The 17,677-nt window shown below is 43.3% G+C and overlaps 1 protein-coding gene across 50 annotated transcripts in view; it reads left to right on the forward strand.

Moving 5' to 3' along the window:
• The first annotated feature begins 6,996 nt into the window (after positions 1-6,996).
• Map4k4 (mitogen-activated protein kinase kinase kinase kinase 4) overlaps positions 6,997-17,677 on the forward strand; it is a 179,065-nt gene continuing 168,384 nt past the window's right edge. For 27 of the 50 annotated variants that reach the window (XM_074050390.1, XM_020157404.2, XM_074050421.1 and 24 more), the window contains exons 1-2: positions 6,999-7,206; positions 7,457-7,522. In XM_074050390.1, coding sequence (XP_073906491.1) covers positions 7,150-7,206; positions 7,457-7,522 — 123 coding nt within the window. In that variant the 5' untranslated portion in view covers positions 6,999-7,149. Of the gene's footprint in view, positions 7,207-7,456; positions 7,523-17,677 lie in introns of all 50 variants that reach the window. The other 23 variants (XM_074050386.1, XM_074050399.1, XM_074050387.1 and 20 more) reach the window with 3 other exon arrangements.

Consider the following 17,677-nt stretch of genomic DNA (forward strand, 5'->3'; position numbering starts at 1 on the left):
GTTATGAATCAGCCTGAGTATCTAGGATTATAGGTGTGCACCACCACACCCAGCTTATTCTATTACTTTAAAAAATTGTTTACAAAACTCTTTTCTATGAATGAAGGTGTTCTATGAACAATGTTGAAGTTTGATTGCCATTGTGGCTCTCGTGTGAGGGGTAGGATCTTGTTAAGGGGAAGTCATGCTTTTCGTTCTTTCTAGGGTTCACTCATTTCAGGTTGGTTTAGTAACCAAGACTGTGGATTGTTATATAACAAGGCTGCTTCTCATGTTTTTTGTTTCTTTTGTACACACCTGCTTGGATGGAGGCCAGCCAGGGCAAATAGTTTCTGCTTTCTGTCATAGTAGCATGAGGCCCTTGCTTGTGCCATGCTTTTGGATTTCCCAGCCTCCAGAACTGTAAGCCAATAAATCTCTGTTCTTTTTTCTTCTTCCTTTTCTTCTCCTTTTCCTTTTTCTTCATGGTACCTCTGTTAGGCAAGTGCTATAACACTTGAGCCACACCCCATCCCTAAATCTCTGTTCTTTACCCAGTCTCAGGTTATTTTATTAAAATAACAGAAAACAAAATAAAACAACAGGTTTGCATAAAGTGAACCTATAAAGTAAAATTATACTCCCTCCCACTTTCTAGCAAGTGAGGCACATCTAACCCAGCTACCCACATAACAACTCATGAAGATTCCTCATTAGCTCATCTCCATTCTAGTTTTCACTTGTGCTTCCTGGAATGATCTCACATATAAACTGCCTATATACAAGTCCTTGTCTTACAACCTGCCTTTGGGAGACCCAAGCTAAGACAACTTCCTCATTACCAACATGCCAATACCCATAGCACTGAGAGCAAGCATTGGATACTGGTCCTGTCCACAGGCCACTTCTGCTGCCCTTTGTTATGCCTTCTGTATTCCACACCTTCTACCCTGTTGGGCACTAGAGTAGTTGCTTCCTTTTAATTCAACCAATACACTGGTTAAAAAGATTTTGTTGCTGTCTGCCAATGCTCAAAGATGACCTTTTTGTTTATTTTTTGAGTTGTGTTCTATGTAGCAACTTGCAATCCACCTGTACCAACATCTTGAGTCCTGTGCTGCCATACCTAAAGCAAACTTTTTTTTTTTAAACAGTGCTGGGGATTGAACCCTGGGCCTTGCACATGCTAGGCAAGTGCTCTACTACTGAGTTATACCTCCAGCCCATCAAAAATGGTTTTTATTTAAAGGGTGGAACCTTGCTGCCAAATCTATAGTATTCCCCATGTGTCATTATTGTCTCCACTGAGCATGCCACGCTGGCTGAGCAGTACAGGTGATTACAGGGCTGAGGCCAGAGTGATATAAATCAAGTCTTCAAGTCTCTAGGAGGACCTTTGATCATTTCTCACAGTAGAAAATCTGCCCATCTGAGAATAAGATCTAAGATCTCTTTATTCCTAAGCCTTTGCTTCTCTTCTCTGAAACTTTTCTGAACATACCTCACCATATTTTCCCTTGTTTAACTAAATTGTCCTCGTTCATTAATACTATAATCATCTATTTCCAGTTGACTTAAGTCTTCAGAGACCTTGAAGCCTCAAGTTATAGCCATATAGTTCTCTGCTGTCTTTATCTTGCTGTACTCTGGTATTGAAAATCCATTTCCCCAAATATTTTTTGCCACAAAGAAAAACCAGGAAATAAGTAAAATGATAAACAAGGGTTGTCATTGTAAACCTATCATTTTTGCATGACTAAGCTCCTCCTAGGACTTCTGTGCTTAGGTGCTAGATGACCGCCAGCTCTTGGCACCTTAGGAAGATGAGTATTCCTGTCCCATAGCCTGCTGAGCTCAAAGGCAGCTCAACCAGCTGGGTGGCAGGGTGCCGGTGCTCATACCTATAGTCCTAGCTACTTGGGAGGCTCAGATCAGGAGGATGGAGGCCAGCCAGGGCAAATAGTTTGTGAGATCCCTTCTCCAAAAACAGCCAGAGCAAAATGGATTGGAGGTGTGGTGAGCACCTGCTTTGCAAGAGCAGCTCACTTGTGTTTTAAACATGTTCTTCAAAGTGCATGGATTGGAAACAATCCTCAATACAATGGTGTTAAGAGGTAGGACCTTCAAGAGATGATTAGGTAATGAGAGCTCTGCCTTAAGAAGGGATCAGTGCTGTTATCACAAGAGTGGGTTAGTTATTGTGGAAGTAGGCTCCTGACAAACGGATGAATTCTGCCCCCTTCCTCTGTTTCTGTGTCTTTCTGCCACATACTCATGGGTACACACACACACACACACACACACACACACACACATCCTTTTGCCATCACATGATGCAGCAAGAAGGCACTTGCCAGATGTGGACTCTTTGACTTTGGACTTCTAAATCTTTGGAATTATAAGAAATAAGTTAGTCAGGTGAAGGTGGCTATTCAGGAGGCAGAGATAAGGAGGATTGAGGTTCAAAGCCAGCCTAGGTTTTGAGACCCCATCTGAAAAAAAAAAAACAAACAAAAACCACAAAATAGAGCAGGCAGAGTGGCTCAATTGGTAGAATGCCTGCCTAGCAAGCGTGAGGCTGGGTTCAAAACCCATTGCCTCCAAAAAAATAAAGTTTCCGTTCTCTGCAACTGTCCCAGTTTCAGCATTCTGTAACAGAAGCACAAAATGAACGAAGATACCTGCTGTCCAAGCTTGGAGAGCCAAAGTCAGGCTGCTGCCCACTTGACTGATAGTCTGAGGTTAGTTTTCAACCTCCACATTGTGTCCCTGCTTCAGTTTTGTCTTTTAGTTACACCTAACCTGTCTTACTCTATAATATGGTTTAGCTCTTAAGTGTCTCTCAAAGGCCATGTGTTAAAGACTTAGTCCCAAGAGTGGTGCTATTAAGAGGTGGTGGAAACTTTAAGAGGTGGGGCCTAGTGGGAGGTCTTGGGTCACTGACCCAAGAAGAGCACAATGAGACCCTACCCCTTTCTCCTTCTTTAGTTCTAGCCATCATCAGGTGAATGGCTGCTCTGTCATGTTGTCTTACCTTAGTTCCAAAAGTAGTATAGCCAACCTATCATGGATTGAAAAACCTTTTCCCTTTACAAGTGGAGTATATCAGGTACTTATTTCAGTAATGGAAAGCTGATTAACAGACTCTCTTAGGGCTCCCTGAACTGAGTTATCTGCCTGGCCATTCTTCTCATTCTTTCAACTTCTCATTCTTTGTCCAAGCAAGCGATTTTCTCCTCTGATCTAAAATGCCAAATTGGCTTTTATTTTCCAATGTATCATCTTCTTGGATTGGTTTGTGTCATCAAATAGATTCTTAAGGATAAGGACCATGACAAATCTACTTTTTGGTATCATGTACTTCCTAAGGCTTCTTACAGATGGATTATCTGTGCTCCCCCTCATTCATATATTGAAGACCTAGACCTGCCCCACCATGTGACTATATTTGGAGATAGGGCCTTAAGGAAGTAATTAAGGTCAATCTAGGTCATAAGGGTGAAACCCAGATGGACAGGATTTGTGCCCTTATAAGAGGAGAATAGCCTAGAACTTTGGCCTTGGAATTCTAGTCTGCAGAATTATAAGATAGTAATTTTTTGTTCTAGTAGGCCCCCCCCACCCTTATCTGTGAGGGATACATTCTAAGACCCTCAGTGGATGTTTAAAATTTTGGATGGTGTGGAACCACGTGTGTGTGTGTGTGTGTGTGTGTGTGTCTATCTATTCTGTTCTTTTACAATACATACCTATGATACAGTTTAACATAGAAGTCAGATACAGTGAGATTAAGAACAATAATAAAGTAGAACAAGTTTATTTAAAACTTATGAAATTTATTTCTGGAATTTTCCATTTAATATTATCAGATTGTAGTTGGCCTCAGGTACTGGGACCTCAGAAAGTAAAACCATAAATAAGGGGGGGACTATTGTACTTAAGCCTCCAAGTATATGGTTATTTTACTGTGGCAGCCTGGGCATTGAAATCACAGGCCATAGCCTGGGAGCTGGAGTGGAGTTTACATCTACAGATAGATGTATACTGCTCCTGCATGAAAAGTTCATTAACTTTGGTGTTGAGTTCAAAAGCAAACCTTCTTTTGTCACTACTATCCAGCAGCTCCCACCTGCTCATGGCAACATCTTTGAGAGTATGAACAAGCCTCTGAACACAAGCAAATCTTTACCTCCTTGTCTATGCTGCCTTCTGGCATCTCATCAGATGCCAGGTCTTAGACCTTTTATAGCCCTGCCACCAGGCCGAACCACCCTGGACTTCATCTTACTTTCTATTGGTTCTTCTTATCACCAGTCTTTACCTAGTATATAGATGAGGAAACAGGCTCAGAAGTTAAGCAACATGAGCAATCTTACACAACTGATAAGTAATAGTACTAAGGTTTAAGCTGGATTTTGTCTCAAATCCAGCATAGCTAATAGTAACCTGTTTAGTGCTCTTTCCATCTTGCTGGAAATTGCCATGTTCTGCTTGTGTTATGGTTACTTATGAGATTGTCTTATGCCCACTGTACTGTGAGCTCTCTGAGGGCAGCGCTGCTCTTCCTGATCCCCTGGGCAACAGCTAAGCTAGTGCCTTGCACTGGGAGGCCCCTTCAGGAATAGGTACTGACTTGGAAGTGGGAAATAACTGTCCCGATGGTGATAATGGAATAGCAGCCCAGGAGGGAGGGGGATTTAGAGAAAGCCTGTGGTAGGAAGAGATGGTTCTGAGCTGGGCTTGAGGTGATGGAGGAAGTTTGGAGAGGCAGAGAGGAAGAGGTAGTCTGATGTGAGTCTCACTGGGTTTAGAATAGAATCTGTGGAAGGAGCTGCCTTGGGGGTCCATGACATTTCTGTATCAGGACCAGTTGTGCACACTGGGCAAGTTACTTAACTTGTTTAGATTTGGTTTCTTCATGTGTAAGTGGGAAAATAAGATTACCATTTGATGTTAGTGTGAATAATGAGATAACACATGTAAAGTACTCAGCACATTGAGCCCAATATGTGTTATCTATTACTAATAGTAAACACTATTAAAATCCTATTACTAATAATATGGTAGGAAAGTTCAGATGTGGACCGATCTAGTTCTCTGAATAAGTAATTTAATTTTTACTCCTAGACACACCACTGCTGTTGATTGATAAAAACCAAAATTAAAAGCACTAATAAATTCCTAGAAATACTTTGGTTACTTTGAGTTTCCTCACTGGTGAATATCAGGACTGCCTGAATATATCTTAACCTTACAAGTGTTTCATGTCAACCAAATTGCTGGGAAGCAGAGGAGTACTACACATATTGGTAGGGCTGAGGAATTTGGCTGAAGCAGAGACTTCAACTTAGGGAAGAGGAGGACCTGGAGAGAATCACTGCTCCCTTTGTAGAATAGGCTGTTTAGGGCACCAGCTCATTCCTTGTCTTTCAATACTTTGGTTTCCTTACCCCAGGGCAGTAAATTGGATATTGTATGTAAAGCATCCAGCACAATGCACGTGCAAGTGGAAAGTAGGTGCATCAGACTTGTGAGATAATAAAGATAAGGAGAATGCCTTGTTTGTGAAGCTCAGTTATCAAAGGCCTTGGTGGTGGTGGTGGGGTCCTCTGTTCAGGAGGCCTGTGATTTTTGTGACAGCAACCTTAGGTTCATCTGAGAACTTGCCGGAAATGCATATTCTCAAGCCCACTCCAGCTGTCCTAGACCTGAAACTCTGGAGGTGAGCCCTACAGTCAGGGCTTTTACAGTCTCTCCTGGTGATCCTGAGGTACTCACTTTTGAGAACACCTGCTGTAGGGAAATAGGGAGCAATGACTGGTGCAGGGATATGACATAGGTGTCTGTTGATGAGACAGAATTGAACTGCCCAACTCCTGACCACTTACACATCCAAGGTTGCAGGCAGAAAGAAGTGTGTTGACCTTTAGTGACGTCCAGGTATAAAGCAGTGGGTCCCAAACAGGGCTTGCCCACTGCGCGCGATCGGGAACGCTGCAGCAGGCAGTGCCAGGAACTCCTCTGGGTTTGGCCGGGCAGCCAAGTGATGCTCAGCAAATTCCCCAACTAACCCGGGCCACAAATTCAGCCTGGAAAAGAAAGAAATTCGTGTAGGGAAACCGGAAACGGGGGTCTCCAGGGTGCTCTACGCGGGGGGCAGGGGTGGCGGATGGAGAGAGGTGGGTGAACGGGGAGGCCGCCATCTGGACCCCGCTCCAGCCCCTTCAGAGCCGGGCAGAGCTGACACACCCTTTCCCCGGGCGCTGCGAGGGTCCGCCGGCCTCTGGGTTTTGGGGTCCAAGTCAATGTCCTCGCAGTGACTGTTGGTGCGAGGCAAGGGCGTTTCCGGGTCCCGGGCACCTCCCCCGCGGGAAACCCGAGCCCGCCGCGTCCCCGCTCCCGGGAGCGCCGTGCGGGTCGGGCGCGAGGCCCCACCCAGGGCGCCGGCCGCGCATCGCCACCACTGCCCGCCGCCCGGCCATTGTTCGGGCCCCACCCCTGATGAATATTCACGCCGCGCGGGCGCCTCGCCGCGCGCCTCCCCGCCGGGGCTTCGGGGTGTGAGCGCGTTTCCGCCCGTTTTTCCTGCTCGAGAAGGAAAGGGGGAGCTGTTTTCTCTCTCCCTCCGCAGAATATATTTTTGGTGTCCCGTTTCTCCTCCTCCAGCGCCGCCGCCGCCCCCCTCCCTCCCCGCCTCCCTGCCTCCCGGCCTCCCTGCCCGCCTCCGCCTCCGCCTCCGCCTCCGCCTCCCGGGTTATCTTTGTCTCGCTGCCTCGCGCTCGCCCGCTCGCTCGCTCGCTCGCTCAACTCTCGGCGGCGCCGCGGCCCCACGCTCCGGGCCCGTCCTCGAGGCGCGCGGCGCGGGGCGCGGGCGCCGGGGCCTGAGGCGGCGGGCGACGCCCAGGGGCCTGATGGCCGGGCCGGGCCGCGCCATGGTGTGAGCGCCGCCGCCCGCGCACGCTCTGCCCGCCCGCCCTCCGCGCGGCCCCCCGGGCGGCCGAGAGCCGCGAGCGGCCGCCGCCACCGCCGGCCCCGAGGAGAGAGTCCCGGGCTGGCCCGGCCCTGCTGCCGCGCGAGCCGCGCCGACGGCGGCCTGGTGTGCAGCAAGCACCCACCGAGCCACGGGCGGATTGATCGCTAGTATTTGTTTCGGGGTGGTAAAAAGCGAAGATGGCGAACGACTCCCCTGCAAAAAGTCTGGTGGACATCGACCTCTCCTCGCTGCGGGTGAGTGGGGGCCGCGCCCTGGCCGGCGCTGTGGGCGCCGCGGTGGGCAGAGCCGCGGGCGCGGCGGCCCCTTTGTCTGCGGGGTCGCCAAGTGCGGGGCCCCGCGCGGTCCTCCGGGGGTGGGGGTGGCCCAGCGGGGCGAGGCCACCCCTTTTGTCGCCTCCCTTTCTCTCCAGCTGCCCGGCCTCCGTGTGCATTTTGGGGGTCTCCTTGCAAATGCTGACCCCTCCCTCCCCTCCTTCCTCTCCAGGACCCTGCTGGGATTTTCGAGCTGGTGGAAGTGGTTGGAAATGGCACCTATGGACAAGTCTATAAGGTCGGTGTGGGGCGCCTTCTTTGTTTCCCGTGGCGTGTTGAAACTTCTGGCTGGGGGACGAGGGACGGGGTGACAAACGCTGCTGACGGGAGGCCACGCCGCTTGGCCTAAGTTGGGGGGGGTTCGCATCGCTGTTCAAACACCGAGTTTATATTCAGACCGGCCTGAAAAGACCTCATTTCCTGGCTTTGAGATAAGGAAATAGGCTCCACTGTTAGGCATGCACTTTTCTGCAGGAAAATGCAAAAGGGTTTTTTTTAGTCTCTAAGACACCTTTAGGTTTTTCTTGTTTTGTTTTTCTTCTTTTTCTCCAAATCTGGCCACCTGAGTTTGTGAATTAGAATTCAGGAGGGGCGGCTTTGCCTGTGATGACCCTCCACCACTGCCTTGGCCGTCTTGGAAATGGTCATCTTGCTGCTTGCCAAGTGCTCCAGGTGGGGAGTTTGGTGTTGCCCGGACTGCTTTCTAGCCCTGGCCATCCTTGCCCTGTCCTGATGGGTACAGATTTTTGGGAAAGCAGGCAGGAGTGTGTGTGTGTGTTTGGACAACAGCAGCAGGAAGAATTACAGTGTGGGGATTAAAACATCTGAATTCCAGGAATAACCTGTTTGACAGCTGTGTAATTGAAACAGAGATGAGGGAGAGAGCTGTAGAGAGGATGCCCTGGTTTCACACCCACCCCAGGTCTGTCTTTCTTTAAATTTTACTCCTCCCCCACCCCCAAGCTGCAAATGAAACTAAGAAATCTGGAGACTGAGTCTGTGCTGAGTGCTGACTGACACCTGATGTGACTAACAGTGTGGTGTTCATTTTGTTCAGTGCACTCCAGACATTAGGAAAAAGCTGTAGGTTATGGAGGTTTAGGTCTCGAGAATTCAAGAAAATGTTAAATTCTTTCTGTCTTGATTTCTTATTGCTGAATGTTTTCCGAAAGTTATCTGTACTGGGGCAGTTTTCTGGCTGTTAAAAGAGGGTACGAGGTTGGGCTAGGAAAAAACTGTGAAGCAGGGCTTTGTGGCTCACCATGAAGAACTGTCGTTGTTTCATTAAAAATTGGGGGTGGGGGTTGAACACTGGCTGTAGATGTGTTCTTAGGCCAAATTAAGTGTGGATCCTATTGTCCCTTTTGTGCTGTATGAATAGGGTTTGAATGCTTCTCCCCAGCCCCAGCTTCCCTTGGACTGGGCAGTGTACCGATTGGCCTGTGGTCTGAACTTGAGTTGGTCTTCTTAGACAATCTCAAGTGAATTAGCATGTGTTTTGTTGGTTAACTGTTGGGGCCAGGGCCAGTTTTTTGAATTTGAAAGAGAGCCCTGTTAAACTCAGTCTGCTGGGCTCAACTGAATTTGGAAGGCTTTGGAAAATTTTGGGAAAGATAGTGTTGCAACTCGCTGAGTGGCTGGTAACTGGCTTAAAGACAGCTGTCTAACCCCAGTGTTTGTTTAAGCACCAGGCCGATTTTTTCTAACCTAGTTTTTCTGGCCAAATCTAAGTGGTGAGTATACTCTTCGAAGTGAGTTAGCCAGGGCTTGTTTTTGACCTGGTTATACAGTAGTTGGGTTGTTTGTATCTCCTGGGTCAGTATGGATGTTTAGTGTAGTGAAGTAAGCTAGAAGACAGTAGTCCTTTTTGAAATGCCAGCATGGATTAATTGGTTTTAAGAGGTGGGCACTCTTTGTGGTAACAGTTTGGGTGGGTTCATTGTTGTTTGCCTTCCTCATTTCCTCTTGGTGCCATCTCCCTTACCCCCAAGCTTTTGAAGTAGATGGGCTGAGCTAGTGCTCATTTGGGAAGTATTGAGGATACTGGCAATGACATAGCTCTTTGGCTGGTTTGTACAGTTGAGGGAAAATTCTCTGCGCAAATGGAAGGAATTAAGAAATTTGTGCAAAAGTTGTATATAACCCAGAGAACAAAGCAGTGCTTGAGATTTTGCTCACAAGCAGTTGCTATTTATTTATTTATTTTTTATCTTTAGGGAAGTTTTCAAACACACAAAGTTGGTAAGTCATTTAACAGCTACAGGCCATGAGTAGTCTTGTTCCTTCTGTATTCTTCCCCTCCTTTATCTTAAGGTAAACTCTAGATACCATTGCACCCATAGAATTGCAGTGTCTTTTTAAAAACACAAACACAATGTCATTCACATTGAATATCCAATGTTAACACTTTCTCCATTGTCTCATACATGTGTCAGTACCTGTTTGTATCAGAAATTCTTCAGTGTTTATGAACTGACTGATACTAGAACTTCAGTCTTCAGTGTACTATCTTTAGCAGTAGCATGTCTCTTTCTTTTAAATGTATAGTTTCCAGAACCATTTATGATTGTGTCTATGGGTTTATTTAGGATTTTTATTGACTGATTTGTATATGGTGGTTTAGGGATTAGATTATTAAGTTTATTGCAGTTTATTATTTATAAAGAAAATGTTTAAGAAAAGCATTTTCAGATAAGCTCTGTAAGTGGTACTGGGGTTTGAATTCAGGGCCTTGCGCTTGCTTGAGTTTACTTGAGCCACTCTGCGAGCCTCAGAACTTCTTAGTTTTTAGTGACAGTAATTGCTTATTTTGAGGAGACTATATTTAGGTGAAGTGAATGTGAATGAAGGAGAGTTTTCCATGAAACTGGCTTTTGGGGGGATAGCTTTAATTTTTTAGTATCTCTAACAAGCATGGTAAGTGGTCTGGTATAGTTGAACACTGTATAACTATCTTTAAAAAAGGAGTTGAAAAACAGTATATTATGTTCAACAAGATTGATTTCTAGCTTTATGTTTTTGAGAGATTGTGCAGAAGGATACTCAAAAATGAAAGCTTAAAAAAATCACTTTTTGTGGGACTTGGGATGCAGCTCAGTGGTAGAGTGCTTGCCTAGCTTGTGCTAGGCCCTCAGTTGTATCCTCAGCAACCCACTCCTCCCCTCCCCTTTTATAACATTTTGTTCATAGAGTTAAATTCAGAAAACCATATTTAATACCATATATTTATAAAAAAGTATCTGGAGTACAGTGGTCTGTCTGTTTATTGATTCCCTAGGTTGAAGAAATATGGTGAATTTCAGTTATTTTCATCAGTGGGTACAGTGATAGTGAAACAATAAAACCAGAAATAAATTAAGCTTATTTCTATGTTATTTTGGATTTTATTGTCCTTTTGGTTATTTGACCACTTTCTTGGGGTAATGACTATTTTGTATTTTGTGAGCATACTGCCAACCTGAGAAAGAAAATTGTATCTGGAAAAGATTGTAGTGAGTTAGATGGGAATCTAGTAACAGTAATTGTCAGGGAATTTAGAATCTAGCAGATGGAATGTCTGAAAGGAAGGATAGCCTCTCTGGAGGGCAGAGCATGTTTCACTTTGACTGTCTGGAGGACATTGGAGGTTGAGCCAGGAGAGTTCTCTAGGCCCAAAGACCTCTATGGTGAGGGAAGCTAACACTGAGAGCTTGCCCTTCTCCCTTTTAGGCACTGTGCTAACCTCTGTTCCCTCAGTTACTTTAAGAAAGCAGGGAGGGGACTGTGGGTGGCACACAAGAGTGAGCTTTGGGAATGACAGGTGGTTTAGGGGGTGGTGGGAATATCAGGGAGGCAGTATTTGGACTGGAGTTGGGGGGGGGGTTACGACACACCATTCTTTAAGCATTGAGGAGCTGCTGGAAGTTTTTTGGTCCTGGGGATTCCTGGGAAAGGTGGCTTAGGGTATTGTTCTAGAGAGAAGAGGTGAAGATGGAGGCAGGGAAGTGGTGATAGAGGCAGAGAGGGGTTGAGGTTGGGGCAGATACTTGGGAATTTCTCTTTGCTATGTTTAACTCGCTGAGTTCGCTTATTCTTTGCAGGCTTTGGTATGTCCCTTTAAATGGATACATTGCCCACTAGATTAGGGGAGCCGTTCTTTAGATTAGTAGGGTGAAAGCTACAATTACTTTTGATTACTCAGTGATAAAGTGCCATATAAATTGTCTGGCTTTTAAAAATCATTAGTGTGACATTTTGGAACAGGCATTTAAACCTTTGTGAGGATTCTGTAAATGTTGTCTTTTAAGTGTTGCATCTTTTGTTTTTAGTTGGAGGTAAAGACATCCAGCCAGTGTGGTAATGTGAATTGGTAGAACTAACTCTTTCCACTGGGAGGAGGGTTGTGTCTGTCCCCTGATCTGCAACTGAGTGGCATGTTCAGACTTGTTCTTTCATGCCGGAAGGATCCTGGACTTGGGTAAGGTGGGAGGAAGCCAGCCTGTTGAACTGGTATTGGTGTGTAAGCTCTCTTAGAGAATATCAGCTCCAAGCTTCAGAAAGCTGTTTGCCTAAATCAAGAGCATGAAAAGCCTTACAGAAAATCTAATCATCCCATAATTCCTTATTGCTTGAGACTTTGTAATAAATATGTATTCATTGGCATAGCTACAAACTTGTATTTTGTCTCTTCTTAACCAATATTGAATATATGTATATTTTTACATATTAACATAGCCTGAAAATATAATCCAGACACTTCATCACTTGATGCAGTGTATGTGTTCATAGATTGAGCTTGAAGACTTTTTTTTTTTTTTAAAGACAGCTCAGACTGGCTTAAAAAATGCAATCCTATTGCTCTAGCCTCCCAAGTGCTGAGATTACAGGTGTTCACCACCACTCCACAAAGAGACATTTTAAAAATAATGTGTTCTACTTTTGAAATAATGCAAAGAGTGCTAAGTAAGCTAACAAATAATCATCTGTGGAGTAAATATTGTAAATCAGGTACATTTTACCTTACAGGTAGATGCTTTAACAAGAATTTCATAATACTTGCCTACCTGGTGTGAGTAGCTGCATGAGCTAGAGATTTCCCACTCTTGGAGCATCAGATGTTTTCCATCTCTCTGTGTTTATTAAGTTTATAGTGCTTATTTCCTATCATTAGTATCAGTGCTTTCATTTTCCTAATCATTTAAAAAATTGCCAGATAGTAATGGGCTGTTTAAATAATTGCACAAATTCTGTTTTCAGAAGAGGTGGTCAAGTTAATGAGGCAAAACTATGGTGAAAGGTGAGCCCATGTGGCTACCTGGCAGATTCATTCCCTGGCTTGGTTAAAGGTATATTATGGGCTTTGAAGTAAAATGTAGAAAAGTGCAGACTCCTTGTCTAGGTACTGTATTAGAATCAAGGACTAAACTCCACAGTGAATTCTCAAAATCCTACTACTCATTTAGAGTATGTGATAATTTTAAGCATTGAAACAATTTTAGCTTTAGAGTCAGTGTAATTAAAACTTTGTTCTGTCACAAGTAGATAGATATATAATGTATTATGGTTCATTATACAGAGTATTTACAAGTAAGTACTTTGAAAATTTATTGTAAGAAGATATTTCACTAATTCAGTTTGGTTTCTTGTCTGAATGATCAGTATTAAAATATTTTAACATCTAAAATATTTAGTTTGGGGGCAGCTACTTGATTATCATGTTGGAGATCCAAAAGTACTTATTTATTACTAGGTTGGCAATTGACTTGTTCTAATAATACGATAATATAAGAATGGAGAAAGGGAAAGTTTTTTGTGTGTATGGGAGAATGACTAGGGAGACAACAGGGATATGTTATATTTATGACCCATGACCGGTATGGCAGCATTGTGTTATTGGGCTATATAATGTTACATCACTTCCTAACAAACAGAATATGATCATTTCTGATGCGGCTGGCACAGTAGTAAGGACTGCTGGCATTATTCAGAAGAAAAGCTGCATTTTGGTGAAGTAACAGAGTGATATGTTGGGAGATACCTTTCCTGTGAGAATTTCAAAGGAAGATTTGGAACAATGATTTAGATTTCCCTTGTATATAGAAACTTTGATATCTAGGCAGCCTTATGAGGAATCTAGAACTAAACTGGGGAGACATAGTAAAAAACAGGAGGTTTTTATACTGGTGGTTCATTCAACAAGTGCCTGTTACCTGCACTGGGTCTGTTATGAGCATTATATACTGGTGAAGGAAGCAAGTGATATCTGTTCCCTCATGGAACTCAGGAAAGACAGGGATGGGCATGAGTGCCAAATAGAGTATCAGCTGTAAACCCCATGTTTACATCTCCCACGTCCTCCCCCCAGCACACTTGCATTTAGACACAGCGAATGCACCAGCACATGGGACCAGCACACCGCGATGTGTTTTTTTTTTTTCTTTTTTGGGGCAGAGTCTCACTGTTTTGCCCAGGCTGGCCTAGAGCTCATGGTTCAGAGTAGCTGGGACTATAGGTGTGCTCTACCACACCTGGCTGCAATGTGTTCATTTAAAGTCTGAGTGACTCAGTCTCAGCAGGGCTTCTCTGTATGGCAGAACACAGTTAAAAACAAAGGAGTACCAGCTTAAGTTTTTTTCTTATTACAATCAAAAGACAGTGTTATCCTGTCAGTTTGCTGTAAAGACTTTTATGCACGTATTCTTAATTTCTGAAGTAATCTTGTTGTATACCCGTCAGTAGACTGCACCTTTTGGGGCACTGAACTGGCAAGACTGATTTGGAGCAGGGCTTTTAGTAAGATGTGGTTGGATAGTGCTTTTGCCAACTGGAGAATTGAGGGCTGTCTTTGGTGCCAAGAAGCTGATTTTCCTGCCACTGAGAAGTGGGAAACCTGAGCACCTGTACTTACAGCTTTGTGCTTGTCATATATCTTTGACCTTTGGGCATTGTAACTGTCTGAAATATGACTGAATATGGAGAAGTTATCTTATTACATTTAAGTAATTGAGCCAGATGTAGGTGCCTCCCGCCTGTAATTGCCCGTAATCCTAGCTACTTGGAAGGCTTAGATTGGGCAAATAGTTCTTGAGACCCCCATCTCCAAAAATAGCCAGAGCAAAATGTACTGGAGGTGTGACTCAAGCAGTATAGCAGCTGCTTTGCAAGTGTGTAAGCCCTGAGTTCAAACACCAGTCCCACCAAAAAAAAAAAAAAAAATCGAAAGAAAAAGCTCTACTTTTAGTTATTTAGTTATTTGATAAGCAGGGAATACACAGAGTTAAATCAAATGATACTAAACATGTTTATTTAAGATCTTGGGAGTTATCCTGCTCCTCTAGGCATTAATTTTCTACGTTTTTAGCTGCTACATTTGGTGTTTACTGCTGCATTTCTGAATTATATATCTAATTGGCTCTCAGTTTATCATTTTATACATTTATTGACTTCCTGTAACAGTAGTCATTGTTAGTGGTTGAGTATTTGGCTCTTATATTTACCTTCTCCCTTAAGTGAGTATGCCATAATTTTGGGTTAAAATGGTAGTTACTTATAATTTCATGATGGGTTGAGTGCCATTTATCTGTGAGCCAACCAGGTGAACCTGAGTATATTTCCATTTGCAAACAAGATCCCTTCTCCTCTGTTGTTTCACTTTTGTATTTGCTTAGTTTTCTATGAAACTGTCATTCTTCCTCTCAGATGCCCTCAATCATAAGTTAAATGCCTAGCAAAGTTCAGCATCTGTCAAATGCTGAAAACATCAGATAATTTATTATTTCAGATAACCTCTTGATTCCACCTTTTTCACTCATCTTGCTGCTGGGCAGGTCTGACTGCCTCTGATCTAGCTTATTGCTGTTTTCAAGGAACATTCCTTATTTGTCACATTCCACAGTCTTTTGTTTTTGGTTTACTACCTTATTTTATTGAAACACAGTTTTACAAGAAGGAGAACGTAGGTTGTGAAAGTTTTAAGTCCTTTCATGATCAAAAATTCCTGTGTTTTCAACCTGGTGTTCACCACTTACCCTGTGTCCTCTCATCTGGATCATCATCTCCTTCACAGACTAAACCTCTGTTTTCCCATGGATGTGGAGTAATATGGATAGACACCGTTGTAGGACAGAGAAAGAGGTGCGGAATTTTACCAATTCTGATTTTAGCCTTGGGCCTCCTTGGTATCAGTTTCTAAATGATGATTTTCTCAGGATCCCTGTGGGGGCAAACTGCCTTACTTCCTTTCTGTGTCCTCAGTAGGCACCTAGGTTTACTTTTTCCTCCTTCCTAAGTCAGTTACTGCTCTGTCCACTTTTTAACTGTCAAAACCTGGTAGAAATGACCTGTGCTCTAGTCTCTTCCCCTGCATCTCTTTATCCTTTTGTTTACCGTACCATTTTCGTAGGACTTAAGTTCTATGACTCTTGTGGTCAATCCATCATTTTAAATTACAGATTGTGTCTTTGCTTTTATTTATTTATTTATTTGGGAGCAGGGCTTGAACTTAGGGCTTGTGCTTGCAAAGTAGGTGCTCTACTGTCTGAGCCACACCTCCAGTTCTCTGTCTTTGACTTTAGACTTAGGCTTTTGCTAGACTTTTGTTTCTTTCCATCCAGAGCAACAAAAACAGAAACAACATTAACAATGAAAATGAAAACTTAATGCATGACTTTGTGCCCAAACTTAATTTGGGAGGTACAAGACCAGGTAGATGAGGAAGAGGAAAATGGAAAGATGCAAGTGTGAGGCAAGATGCAAACCAAGGTTGTGTTACATATTGCCATGCTGACTGCAGCACTGAACAAGCCTTTAGAGGAGTTTGTTTGGCAGATTATTTTTAGAATCTTTATTGAGGTATTTAAAAAAATATACCATGAAATTTACCCAGTTCAAACTTACAGTTCAGTGATTTTTAGTAAATTTACTGAGTAGTGAAACCATCACTCAAAGCAGTTTTAGGACTTTCATCATCCTAATGAGATCCACTAATGTTCTGTTTATGTAAAGTTGCTTTTTTTGAACATTTATTTAATGGGGATCATAAAATGTGTAGTCTTTGCAGGTGGTTTCTTTCATGTCACATGTAGTAGTGTATTGGTTTCTTTTATTAGTGAATAATATTCCAGTGTATGGATGTACTATGCATTTGTCTATATGTTTCCCAGTTTAGAGACATTGAAGTCATTTCTAATTTTTGGCTTTTTCAAATAGTGCATTCAGAAGGTGTTTTTGTCTGGCATCACAGTCTTGCTTAGAATTGCTGCCTGATGGAACTGTCTGTTGGCAAACAGGGAGAAAAGAGCAAGAATATTGATTAGGGTCTTCCCAGTTTTCCTTAGTCTAACAGAACAGCTGATTCTGGTGACCCCTTGTGACTATCTATATGGAAGAAAAGTAGTTTGAAAGTTCTGCTTCCCTAAAATCTTTACCTTCTCTGCTCTCACTATGAGTCACTATTGTGAACTTCAGTCATTTCTTTAAACATGAACAGTTTCTTTCTTTAGTGGCCCTGGGGTTTGAACTTAGGGCATCATGCTTGCTAGGCAGGTACTCGACCAGCTGAGCCAAGCCTTTTGCCCTTTTTTGCTCTGGTCTTGCATCTTTGCCCAGGGCTGGCCTAGACTAGGATCCTCCTAATATTTGCTTCTGGAGTAGCTGGGAACCACCACACTGTCCTCAGTTTCTTTCTTACCAGTATAAAGAGAAACTATTTATTGCCAGTGAGGTCACTAGTGTCAGAACTGGACCAAACTAGTTTTTCCTTCTCACTGGTTTTTTTTTTTTTTTTTTGGGTATCCTATTGTGTAATGATGACTCTTGGACATGTGATCTAGAATTCTTTATTCCAAGTGGAAGCTAGTGACTCACCAGGCTTTTAAAAAAGAAAACAAAATCCATGTTTGATCAGAAGAACATATCTCAAGTTAAGTAAATGATTTGTTATATGAGAGAATTAAGTTTATTCATCTTAATTTGCTTCATTAGCCTAGGCAGACCTTGATCTTGAGATCCTCCTGCCTTTGCCTCCCAAGTGCAGGGATTACAGGTGAGCACCATTACGCCCACCACACCTGGCTTAAAGTTTTTTTTTAATGCTATCTTTTATTTGAGACTTAATGTATTTAGAGTAAACCTTATTAAATTTAATAATTATCTACTTTTTGAAAATTCTTGAATTTGACTGCATTCTTAACCTGCTGTGACAGTGAAAGAATACCGTTGACTATCAGCTCCTTTCCCTTTTTAGTTTTTCTGGGACTTCCTTTGTGTAATTGCTGTGTCATTTATGACTATCAATTTTGAGAACTCAGGCTAAAGACTGATTATTATCTGAGTTGAGGCTGTGCATCAAGGGACAAACAATTTCTAGGGGATTCCAAGTAAGATGCTTAGATTGCCTGAGGTTGAGGATGTGCCT

Source organism: Castor canadensis, chromosome 12, assembly GCF_047511655.1.
Source record: "Castor canadensis chromosome 12, mCasCan1.hap1v2, whole genome shotgun sequence".
Taxonomy (NCBI): Eukaryota; Metazoa; Chordata; class Mammalia; order Rodentia; family Castoridae; genus Castor; species Castor canadensis.